The sequence below is a fragment of the Aphelocoma coerulescens genome, chromosome 3 (genome assembly GCF_041296385.1).
Source record: "Aphelocoma coerulescens isolate FSJ_1873_10779 chromosome 3, UR_Acoe_1.0, whole genome shotgun sequence".
Taxonomy (NCBI): domain Eukaryota; kingdom Metazoa; phylum Chordata; class Aves; order Passeriformes; family Corvidae; genus Aphelocoma; species Aphelocoma coerulescens.
Window position 1 is genome coordinate 23,733,331 of NC_091016.1, and position 12,694 is coordinate 23,746,024.

Consider the following 12,694-nt stretch of genomic DNA (forward strand, 5'->3'; position numbering starts at 1 on the left):
GTGATTTTCTGAAGTCAATGTGATGAGCTGTGGCCCACAGGGGAGAGTGGCATTCCTCAGGCCAGGTTATTGTTGAATACTGGGACTTGATTGTACTCCACAACCAGGGCTCATTCACAGTCCATCTGCACAGAAACACCTGGAGAATACGCAACCACCAAGTACCTTGCCTTCATTCACAGTCCCATCTCGTGCAGCTCCAGCCTTAACACACACCCTCTACACACCTAAGCCTTGCTCATCTCCTTTCCCCTTCCAACCATTCCTGTTCCCTGGTCTGCCTGACCAAGAACACTGTCACTTGCCATGCTGACACCATCCTTCCCTTTACTGTAGCTGGCACCTCCCTCAGCTCTTTTTGCTTCGTGGCTTCATGCCAGTCTGCTGTGGCAAATGACACACACCTGCACCTCAAGCTGAGTCCAAACTTCATTGCTAGGCTTGACTGCTCACATCCTGGTTCTAACAATCCCAAACAGGTATTTAGCAGCTGGGGAGCCAAGAGATACTAACCCCTGCTTCACCTGTACTGAGCAGTGCTGTGTACCCCCACACATGGTGCAGTCACACTGCAGTATCCAGCTCCTTTCTCCGCTGGGGGCACCTTCTCCATGCACTATCCCAGAACTGGCTCTGACAGCACACAGGCAACCCATGAATTGAGGATACTTGAAAAGGAACAACAATAAAGAAAAGTGAAGAAAATTAAAATCTGGAGTTGGAAAGGGCCTTCAAGGATTACCAAAGTCCAGCTCCTGGCCCTGCCAAGGGCAGCCCCAAGAATCACACCATGTGCCTGAGAGCATTGTCCAAACACTTCCTGAACTCTGGCAGGCTTGCATTTGTAGGTTAATATCCTTGTCCCACACCAGGAAAGCAAATACAAGTGAAGATTCTGGCTCCAGAATCCAACTATTGTCATGATGAGTAAGCAGATTTGTTACAGAAAAGGCCCAGTGTGTGAAACCCTTACTGAGTTTACCAATTTCTTCAGGTAAAATGCAAAGATAATTACTAGTAACAGTGTCATTCTAAGCTGAGATTGTTAACACAATGTAGATTATGGAAAAATAGAAACATTTTTGAGGTATGAATACTGCCTCTCTTCCAGCTGAAGACTGATACACATGTGGGCTTTATGCCTGCATCGCTTTTTAGAATCTTTTGTCCAAAAGAAAGATTAGCATGTGTAGCCCTCAGCCCTGCAGCTACCCAGCACAGGGAATTTCTCATGGATCTTGAATGAGAAAAAGGCAATTTAAGGGGCTAGGGATAGACCAGAAATGAACACCCTGTGGAAGCCCTTTCTGAAACATTTGCCATTTTCAGAGGCAAGATCCAGGAATCTCTTGTCTTCTTATTGAGCAGCAGAGTGATGCCTTTGGAAGGCTGTTTTTCTCCTTAGGATGCAGAAGCAGAATCTTTCTTGGGTTTTTTGAAGGGAGAGCAGACTTGGAGGAAAATGTACCCACCACAAATCTTAAGCAACCCAGAAATTTCTGCTTTTAACAACTGCTATTCTCATACATAGTATTCTGCAAGAACTATTGGTACAATAAATGCTGTAAAAAAATTTTGGTATTATACTCTCAGACGTGACCTTGCACAGACTTGAGTAAACATTCATATTTTTAAACCCATTTTTCCCTATTTTCATACATGTCTGGAAAAAAAAGGTAGTCTGTAAACATCTTTTTCATCTAATCATAAGGGTAGCAAAACTGAGTCTGATGACCACTTACATCTGATGGTTCTGCTCTCTTACAAATATCCTCTGGTTAACTACATATATTCCTGAACTCAGAGGTAGGATTAAAAAAGACAAACATCAGTATTAACTATATATGAGATCCTGGGAACAGTAGTCAAAATTAAATGCTGAAACAGAAAACAAAAAAAAAAATCACAAATAAATATTACACCTTAAGAAAGTTTGAATCATTAGAACTTTATACTTTCATTTTCTTCCTCTAGAGTTAAAAAGACAATAAACATTTTTAAGTACACAATTTAAAAAACAGTGGTTCATGACTGAAATGTTTTCAGTCAATTTTCTAAATTGCTTTAACAAAATCAAACACAATTCCTACAATTACAGCAATTCAACAGTCATATGAAGATATTGATAGTTCAGTGTTCTAACTCATGCTCTCAACTTCACAAAATGGCCCTCTTTGATCATATAATTGATTTAAGTGTCATCTGTGAACCATGTTGTACTCAGATGCACACCTGTTTTAGGATTCCAGCCATATTCCTCTAAGAGGCTTTACAGGAGTAAATCAGGGGGTTTGATCTACAGCCTCTCCCTAACAGGAATGCAGATGGCAGTTTCTCATTGCAAAGACAGCCCCATTTCCAAATTAGCCCAATCAACAGCCGCCTAATGAGAGGATCTATAGGATCTATCTACAGGATCTATACCACACTATTTGTGTTATGTAAATGCTGATGTGCTGCTGAAACAGTAGTGGAAAAAATGTGTTTGGCCAGAAGCAAAAAATCAGCTCTTTTCCCTTCTACTTCTTTAACTTAATGAAGAGACACACACTTAACTAATTGCTTTGGCAGACCAACAGGCTGCCTGTGCTTAATAATATCATTAGGAATCCCACAAGCTTTCAGCTTCTAATACTAAGAACCTTCAACATGTGCTTTTTAAGAGTGAACCTCAAAATTATTTTTCTTTTCCAAAGATGCTTTTTCTCTCACTTCTTCCCACTAGTTGCTGCATCAGGCATAACAATACACAAATAAGCAACATGCACTTCAAACTGGGCACTTGTCATCCCAGGAAAACTTAATCTTACAGAGCACCCTGCTGACAAAATGGCATTCAGAGCAATTCTGAGTTCACAAATAATAGAAAACTACCTCCCCTACATGATTGCCTCAGGCTTGCCACATACATTCACCTGCACCTTTTCAAAGCTCAATGGCTCTTTGTTTTACAGGTCTGAGTTGTGAGCATGCATCAAAATTCCACCTTCCTACTTACAACAGAAAATGAAGAACCTAAACATCAGATTGGATCATATTTGTCCTTCTTCACATTTAATTAGATTCCTCTTTTAGGCTAGGGCAATACTCTTTTTCCAAATCTATTAATCCATAAAAAAGAAACAAGCAGACAAGCACTCAAAAGATGGCTGGCTTGTGTCCTGGAGGCCACTTTTTAAAAAAGTATAATCATATAACATTTAAAGAAAAGATAACACTGCCATAATTCAACTAGTTTTCTCCCTTATTTGCTTTATGCAGTAGGAAATATAATTATCAGCTTCCTACACACAGCTGACATTTTGGTTAGATTGGAGCAGGACAGGGGGTAACCAGAGATGTAAATATAGAACCAGTAAGGATGCTAACATGCTCAAACTGCAGCTGCCCAAACATCTGCTTAGTAGCCTAACTTTCTACATAAAGGGATTCACTGAGCCACAGAGGAGCTGTGCATGAGCCCTACAATATTGGCCTGGACAGCAGCTTGAACAGGGCAGGCTCAACATCAGCTCACTCCCTACAGCTTTTCTTCCCCTCCAATGTGCACAAAGTCTCTGACACAGTGAACATCCAGTTCCTTAAGTCAAACTGGAAATTCTACTGCTATGTCAGCAAATGCATCACTACTCTACAGCCTCAGTGTTACGGTATTCTTCACAGGAGAAAAAACTGACTGCTCAAACTGTCAAGCAGAGGTCACAAACTAAACAAACCCACAGCCTTACACATCATTACCTGGCATCCCCACCTCCAGACTAGAGTATCATTTTGTCAGCTCACAATCCTCCTTCTAATACTGCTCCAATCTCAAGAGACAGTAGCAATCTTCAGGACACAACTGCACGGAAAGAAACACTGCTAAAAACTACCTCTGAACACAGACAGAGCAAGTTGATTAGGACCAAAGGAGAGCGGATCCAAGGAGGATTAGGACCAAAGGAGAGTGGCAGAGCCCTGCCATCTGCACTCCATGACCATTCGTAAAGGCAGCTCTGTGACAAACATACTTTGTGCTTAGCAGGACTGTTTTTGTGGCTCTTTATAGGCACTAAATGTATCTAACATACGATGCAAACCGCTGTATGTGATTTTGGATTCCAATACTGCAGCTGATGTGAAATTTTAGGAGGTGTGATGCTCACAGTAGTGCTGTGAAGTCTGTCTTGGACCAGTTTCTTCTACCACAGCCTCCAGAAAAACTGAAGATGTGGTTACTACAGGTATGCCAGTAGATTACGTGATCTGAAAAGACTGGCACTTCACAGCCTCAAAGAACCTCCTGCACCTTAAAAAGTACATAAAATATTGCAAGGAAGAAGAGAAAGTTATGTTGGTGACTGTGTACATGGAAAAACAATTTTCATGTCAAAGTGAAAAAGCATCTTCTGATCAAAATCTCTTTCATTCCCAGACCATCTTGTACACAGGGTCTCCAACTTGAATTGTTCCAGTTTTGTTAACAGCAAAGTATTTCCCAAAGAGAGGGCTGGTTTTGTAGATGTGTTTCTCAGAGGGGTCACATAAGCGGTAACTGCAGAGAGAAAGCCTTTCTTTAGAATCAGTGGTAGCAAAATCTAAACATTAAAATATCAGTGATGAAAGAGAGGACATGCAAATAATGATGTCTTGGTTATCATACTAGGCTAAAAGTTAAATAAATGTTGTAATTAAGGGAACCAAGCAGCTCAAATAGAGAAAAAAAAGCCTGACTGTATTCACATATTCATGTCTAATATATATACAAAAATCTTCATAAAAAGAAAAGTCAAAGTTAGACCTTTAGATACCTTAAATACCTGTTACCCCAAGCTTTCATCATAGCAGGCATGAAAGAGACAGGGAATGTGAAATTTGCAAGAAGGAAGAGAACTTCCTGAATTTTCTTACCATATAGAATTTCAAGTAGATTGGAAGCCAATATACACAGACCTTTACACTGCATTATTATGTCCCACACACACTCCAAACCACTTTTAAAACACTAGTCTAACATCTGCTGGGGTCTAGCCTAAATCCTCTCCCACAGTCTAACAAACAGTGGTATTTTTATAACCTTTTCAACGTTTCCAAGGGCTCCTTCCTGTCGATGACCCCAGTGTCTGGATTAACAGTGGTTAAAATACACCTGCAATGACAGACAGTGCCAAATCAGTCAGGGCTTCTTATCATAAACCTCTTTGTTCCTATGTAAAATAAAGGTCCCAAATGTTTACCTGCCACAACACACGGTCCCTTTCATCTCCACATCACCAATAAGAATATCCTCCCAGGTGTCCTGAGGGAAGTAAACATTAGGCACAGATTAGACACACCTACATGCAATCACTTTTCCAGGAGTGGCACCATCATTCATAAACAGCTGCACCATTCCAGATGATCACCTTTACTTGCACCTTCAAAATATGCATAGTTACACTACAGCACTATTTTAATGAAAACCCTACTGCCACTGCATTTATCCAGTTCAGGACACACTAATAATTACATCTGAAAAGAGAGACACACAAGTAATGAATCCTGTTCTGCAACATGCACTTCTCTGAAGCACTGAACCTAAGGCAATTTATTCTTATTGTATAGGTGATAATTTGATCTGTGACCTCTGGCAAATCAACAGTTTTGCAGAAAGGAAATTTTTAGTGGAAGTAAGGTTTTGCTTCTCATTTACACAAGCCTTCTATTGCAAAGCCTCTTGGGAGATAAAAAATCTATTCCTGCTTTAGGAACTTCTTCAATTTGAGAAATAATCACTCACAGACCTGTGTCCTCCATCAGTGTTTCATGTGCACTGATGTGAGCTGAAGCTTTATCTCTCTCTGGAACTGAGTTGTAAAAAATCACAGAATAGCAGCTTTCCTGCCCTTGTATGCACCATCACATAAGGAAACTAAGTTACAAAGAAACACAACCAAGCCTTCAAAAAGACATTTCAGACAGTTATTTTACCTCCTCAAAAGCACTGCAATCTGTCACAAAAATATTTGGCCTGAAGTTCTGTATCTTAGCTTTCTTTTCCAGCCTGGTATTTAAATCATCCATTGAAGCTTCGGAGATGATCAAGACTGGGCTGCAGTCAGGATAGGCAACCTATAGAAACAAACACCAACAAATCCTAAGGTTGCTGAAAGAGCAAGGGAGGAAAGTTACTGCATGGCAAAAGATAGGTGTTGGAACCAGTGGCCTTTTAGGCTGCTCCACTCAGGCTTTGCTTTTCCTGAAAGTACGTTAACAAGGAAAACAACATGCTTTATCCTGTTACAGTAACCTTGGCAATTTTTGTGTGCTCAAATTGCATTATCAGAACACCAGAGGGAGTTCCACATCCAGAACAGCAGTACTCGATTACAACTGCCACTCATCAGTCTGGGATGCCTGTGCAGGGGGAGGGCCACAGTAGCAAACAAGGCCAATGAACAGTATTCAAAAACCTCTAAACCTCTGAGAAGTGGAGCTCCACAGAGGTGGGGGGAGAAAACAAAAAAGAGAGACATTTTGGTAAGAATTTTAGTGTATAACCCTCCTGCCTTTCTCTTATATTATTCTTACTCCATTCTTGTTCATGCCTTTCAACCACAAGATGATGAGTATTGAAATAATGACCCAAAAAATTCTGCCTCTTTTCTTGCTACAATTTCTGAACATCACCCACCCCTCCTAATCTGATGTCCCTTTTGCCAAAACATTGTGTTTGTATTGGTCTCAGTGCCCTTACATAACAAATGCGTATCTATAAAAGTCTATAATTGAATATACCTTTTTCTTTGTACAATAACAAGCAAGACACTGCTGCCCTATAGAAGATAACATCACTATGGCAAGGTACTCACAATTTTAAGCTGTTTAAAAACCTTACATCTGATACAATTCAAACCATCTTCACCTAAGAGAGCTGTTCAGGAAAAAAGAAGGGCAGCAGTTGCTCAAATGACACAAGGATGTCACAGCACAGCATCTCCTTTCCATACCTGCATTAAATTTCTCTAAAATCATACCTTCAAGCCTCTTCCCACAGAAGGAGAGAGATAAAACCTCTGTAACCTTCTCTGTAATTCCTAGGCCTACAACTATAAAGCTGGGTTAAGCATCATTCCTTTAAGCAAAATACAAAGTAACAACTTGTATCAGTACACTCCCAGACCTAACAAGAGTTAGGGAGTGGAGTCTTTCTATGCAACACAGATTACACCATCAAAACATCTTTAAAAATATAACTTTTCTATTCACTGAGACACAAAAGGGTATTGTATTCTGCAATGTAATAGCTCATCTTCAAGTATCAGTTTCAGACTCCTTAGCTGTGAATGGCCAATAGCTTAAAACAGATTTAAAGTAAAACTTAAGCAAGTCACTTCATCACAGAAAAGAATACTCACATGGTTTTAGTACACAGCTACACACCTTGCTAAACTGGGCTCACTCATCAATGACGGAAGGGGCAGGTTCTGGTGGGTGGGCAGAAATGGTTAAAAGGACACACTTCTGAGAAAAAGAGCATTCATTTACCTCATCTGTGTTTCGGAAAAGGGCTATAGTGTCCTTTGACTTTCTTGGCACCATGGAGGGCTCGAAGTGCACCAGTCGACAGGGCTCTGAGTTCAGGAAGGTGGTGATCCACTGAGCCACTTCATCACCACAGTCCCTGCCTTGGATATCCTGTCCAAACACCCTGGAGAGTTACAACACAACAGCAAGTTAGCTGGAAACATGAAGGGTCAAGGAAGTTTCTTATTCGAAGGTAAAGAACATGTTTTAACAGTGGTAGCAATATACAGAAAACAAAACATTTCCAGTGGGCAATCTCCTTGTGGCCACTGTGTTTTGAAAGCTAAGGAACATGGACATGACCAGACAATACCAGCTGGTGAAAGAATGAGCTCTGAACCAGTGTTAATGTGCCCAGAGTGAACTGTCACATCAGTGACAGTAACAAACCTACCTGTTTGCCCTACTTTGAGGAAAAAAAGGGTCTGCTATTGCACTTGTATGTGACTGCTACACCAAAAGATTTCTACAGAGAAATTAACTGAAAGGTAACTAATTTCAGAAAATTGATGATAGTTTGAAACAATGTGATTAGTTACCACAACTGATATGTACAAATGCTATCAATTAAAAGTGTCCCTATCTGTTAAGGAAACTTTCCTTCAGATTTTAGTGCTATAAAAATTTATCCAGAGATGAGTGAGACTCTTCAGCTCAGATTTCACATACAGAATAGCTCAGTATCTTAAGAGAGGTTAAACATTTGTAATGGAAATAAAGTCCATGGGCCACAAAAAGCAACCATCGGTAGGATAGAAACAAGTTTACGCAAGGAACACTTTCCTGGCAAGAAAAGCTAAGCCTTGACTCAACCTTTCAGTAAACTTTAACAGCAATCACGAGTAGTTTTGTTACACTCTTCAAAGTCGCCATTTTGACCCAAATGCACTGCAGTTTCCTATCTGCAATCAAATCCTGGGCAGCTTAAAGCATAGGGATGCCCATGTAGTTCATCTAGATTGAGCCCAGCTCCTAGGAGCCTTTCTTTACTCATCTGGGGCAGTGATCATTAGGGTGCTGGCATCAATATCCCTGCTCCATCTGCTGGCATTCCTGTCTACCCTGTGACACAGACTGGGATCCAATGCCACTGCCCCAGACAGCATTCAACTGCCTTTCTCCTCCCTCCATCCCACAGTTCCTGCATGCCTTCTGACTGGCAGGACAACAGAGGCAAGGCTCTTACAGCTTCCAACACTACTGCTTTCCACTCCGGAAGCAGATCTATCCTAAGCACTCAGTGGTACAGGGATCCCTGGGAATGCATCACACAATTTAAGTGTTAGAACACACACTGACAAAGGGCACAAATGAAGAGCACGAGGTTTCTTAGCCAGAGAGCTCTAGAAACCCTCTAGCATTTGCACAAGAAGAAAACATACTTATACAATGGCTTTGGTCCTATATTTGACTCTCCCAAGCACAGGATTTTTAAATATCCACATAAAATTTGCAAGTGACTTAGCAGTTCTCAAGATCCTCACATGCACAGCCATGTGCAGCCAGAGGCACTATGGCACTGCTTTAGCTCCAACATATGGGGCAAGAGCTCCCATGAGCACCCACCCGAAGGCAAGAAAGAAAAAAAAAGACAAACCAGAAGAACAAATCACTGAGACCTAAAACTGGAAAATCCAAGAAATCCAAGCTAACTTTTCATTACCAAAATCTATTAGGCTATTTAAACATTTTTCTAGTGGCACAGCAAATTTTAGAAAAATGACATCTTGCAAACTGCATGGTTTTGCAGTGCACGTGTCACTGGCTAACATATAGGCATTATGCAGTCTGTTCCATTTCTCCATGAGAAATGCTACCATTTGGAACTTGCACCTGCCCTGTATAAACAGAGATACTGAGCTATGCTGATCAAGGGTTTCTATACCAACAGATTTTGGGTTTATGCTAAAAGCAAGCAAATTCAGTTCCTTGCCAGCACTGTTTTAGTTACAATTACAGCAGCTGGTGCATTAACCATCTCTGCTATCCGAAGAACAAACACTTACAGTATCTTTGTAGGGCATTACACCACTTACAGTTTCCAAACAGTTTTAGAAACTTACATATTAACTGACATTTTAGCAGAGAAAAAGGTTTTCCACTTCCTGCTGGCAGTTTTCCCAGCATGGATTTCAATACCTGGATAAACTAACTAGGCCTGCACTCATACATCAAAACTCTAAGCACACAGCTAAATCACTGTTTGCAACCCATCCACCTGAAACTTCTTTGGGGTAGCACCTACAGGGAATGCCCTAAGTCCCTGGGATGCCCATCTTTCCCCTGTGACCACAGGGTGAGCCTTGGGCACCTCAGTTAAATGCCAAAAGACAGAGGTCAGGGAATCTAAACTCCAACATCTCACCAGCTCTGAATGGCCAGTGTGCATGCAAAAATGCTGATGCACATAGTAGTTGTGACCAAGACATCCCAAAGCGCATGACTGAGGTTCTGAGATGTGACTGATCACTCAAGCAAAAGTGAAAACACTAGAAGTAAAAACAAATAAGCAAACACGACATTCTGTGAAGACAGAAGATCACAGTTCATCTGGCAGATGTGTAACACATGGTCTTTGATACTGTGTCATCCTTTACTGAGATTTGTTTTCACTACTGCTGAGCAGCTTAAAAGCAGAGCTTTTGTTATGACAACTATTCCTGGCCTCCTGTGTAACACATGGCAGGGGATTTCAACAGAATTACAGAACAGTCTGGAATAGAAGCAACCTTAAAGACCACCTAGGACAACTCCCCTAACATAGGCTGGGGCACCTTCCACTAGACCAAGGTGTTCAGAGCCCCATCCAACATGATTTTGAACACTTCTAGGGATGGGGCATCCCCATCTCCTGTGGGCAACCTGTGCCAGTGCCTCACCACCCACACAGTGATGAATTTCTTCCTAATAGCTCATCTAAACCTACTAACACCACTTCTTGTCTTGTCAGTACAGGCTCTGGTTTGAAGCCTATCTCCATTAAGCAGATGGTGAGAAATACCCACACAGAAAAGACATAGCAGTACTGAACTTCTACACTCCGATTTCTTCATAAGAAAATGCAAAGCTTCACACAATCTTGAAAAGCAAAGCACATGAGAAAGACAGTTCTGAGAGAGAAGGAAGAGGGGAAAGAAAAAGCCTTCTTCAGTACCTGCAGTTGCGGACGGGGTTTTTCTTGGGGAGCTTTACAGGCACGCACATCTTCTCCATGTCCGCGGCCTCCAAGGTCAAGTGCCCGTCTTCACAGCTAGCAGAAATAAGGACGAGCCGCGGCTCCTGGCGAGCTGTCACCATGTGCCCGTCCTCCCTGATCACGAGCCAGAACCTGCGGCGGGACGGGGTACAAAGGTGCCCAACAGCGTTAATGCCGGGCTCGGCAGCACCCGCACGGCAGGTGCTCCTTCCCAGCCCTCAGGAAACACCTGAAAACCGCGGAGCCACGCGGGGGCCCCAGGGCCCGGCCGGAGCTCCGCGCCCCCGCCCGGCCCGCCTACCTGTCCCGCAGCTCCCCGCAGCGCAGCCCCATCGGCGTCACCTGCGCCCGCCGCACCGACACCCCCCGGCACGACTTCACCGGGTACACAAAGAGCCTGAGCACCGTCCCGACCCGCTGCAGGCGGCGGCGGCGGCGGCCGGCCCAGCGCCAGGTGCCGAGCAGGGCGCCCAGCACCAGCAGCGCCGCAGCTCCCCACAGCCATGCCTGCCGCGCCGGCCCCGCCGCGCCCCGCAGGCCGCTCATGGCGACTGGGCCGCGCCGCGCTCCCGGAGCGGCTGTGGGCGGAGGCGGCCCGGCCGCCGCCCCCTCACACCGCCCCCGGCCCCGCCCGGCGCTCCGGGCCCGCCATCCGCCCCGGGGCCGCCCCGAGGCGGGCGCAGCGCGGGGCCGCGGCCTTCGGTGCGAGAAAAGGGGCTGAGCAGCGGGGAAGATACGCGGCTGAGCGTCCGGCCTGGCAAAGCGCCGGCGGAGGATGTGTTCTTTCTGATATTCGGGCTTTTAGTGAAAACAGCGCTACAGGAAAAGTGTGGACTGTGTGGGAATACACGAGTGCGTCAAATCCGTGGGTTGGGTTTGGCTCAGAGGAGAGGGGAACAGGTGGATGGCAGCGTGGAGGGCAGCAAATGGAGTGTCCAGTGCTGTCCGGCCGCCTTGGGACATCCGCACACCCCAGCTGCCTGGTGTGAAACACTTGAGACCCCTTCCGAGAGCTTCCTGTCTGTTGGCAGGGTCGCAGGGAAGTCACTTAGTGGCATACGCAGCTGCAAGGCAAATGTGACATCAAATACAGGCTGGAGTGGCAAATGCCGCTGTCACCACTGGTCTCTCCTCACAGCAAAGCAAGAGCTTTGGGATCTGATGGCCAAACTCACAAACGGAAATTTTTAGGATCAGTGTGCTTAGACCAAAGTCCTAGAACGTGCAAGATGGGGAAGCTCAGTGTTGGGCATTTTTGGGAGATTCAGACAGCCCAGCCACAATGGATTACTGGAAGTACTCCTTTAGCCGCATTCTGGTGGACAGGGACATTGAAGATGAGGCTATTATGTGCCTCTTTGACAATGGGTATGTGTGGGCAATCAAGCCAGGAGAGTTCCTCACATTCACCTCAAGAATCACTTGATCACAGGCCAGGGTCAGAAAATGTTCCTGTTAGTGGGAATCACTATAGATTGTAAAAAGTGTGATGGGATTTTTGACAACCTGCTGGTGGATGAAGACAATGTGATGGATGTCAGAAGCAAAGGCGGTGACAGCAGATCCATCCCTATTGGCATGAGCCCCAAAACCCTGATCTTCCTCATAGGCAAGAAGGGAGTCCACATAGGAGTCCTCAATTAAAAGGACTGGGATATGATGTGAGCATGAAAGCATGACACAAACAGTGCCAAAGAGACAGACATCTGCCTGAGCACAGAGAGAGGAATTAAACCTGGTTTTGTTGCAGATGTCTTTGCCTGCTTCTTTCAGATGAGGGGTGCTGGGCAGGCAGCAGTGCTGGGACACCAACAGTGTGTGGTACAGAAGGGAGTAATGTGTACATTCCTCATCAGGATGCTTAGTATTACTTTTGTCGTGTCCCAGCCATTTTGGGTAGCTGCTCCTTGTTTGTCACATTTTACTGGTTGATATTGGGGTAAAGGTCTCTGG

The 12,694-nt window shown here is 44.0% G+C and overlaps 1 protein-coding gene across 1 annotated transcript; it reads right to left on the reverse strand.

The window, feature by feature from the left end:
* Positions 1 to 1,928: 1,928 nt before the first annotated feature.
* Positions 1,929 to 11,324, reverse strand: LOC138107797 (mitochondrial amidoxime reducing component 2-like). Its single transcript, XM_069009488.1, has 7 exons — positions 11,043 to 11,324; positions 10,700 to 10,873; positions 7,507 to 7,669; positions 5,950 to 6,090; positions 5,217 to 5,278; positions 5,057 to 5,128; positions 1,929 to 4,534 (listed from the first exon to the last, which is right to left on the reverse strand). Exons 1-7 carry the CDS (start codon positions 11,285 to 11,287, stop codon positions 4,405 to 4,407), a joined length of 987 nt encoding a protein of 328 aa, XP_068865589.1. The 5' UTR covers positions 11,288 to 11,324; the 3' UTR covers positions 1,929 to 4,404.
* Positions 11,325 to 12,694: the final 1,370 nt, after the last annotated feature.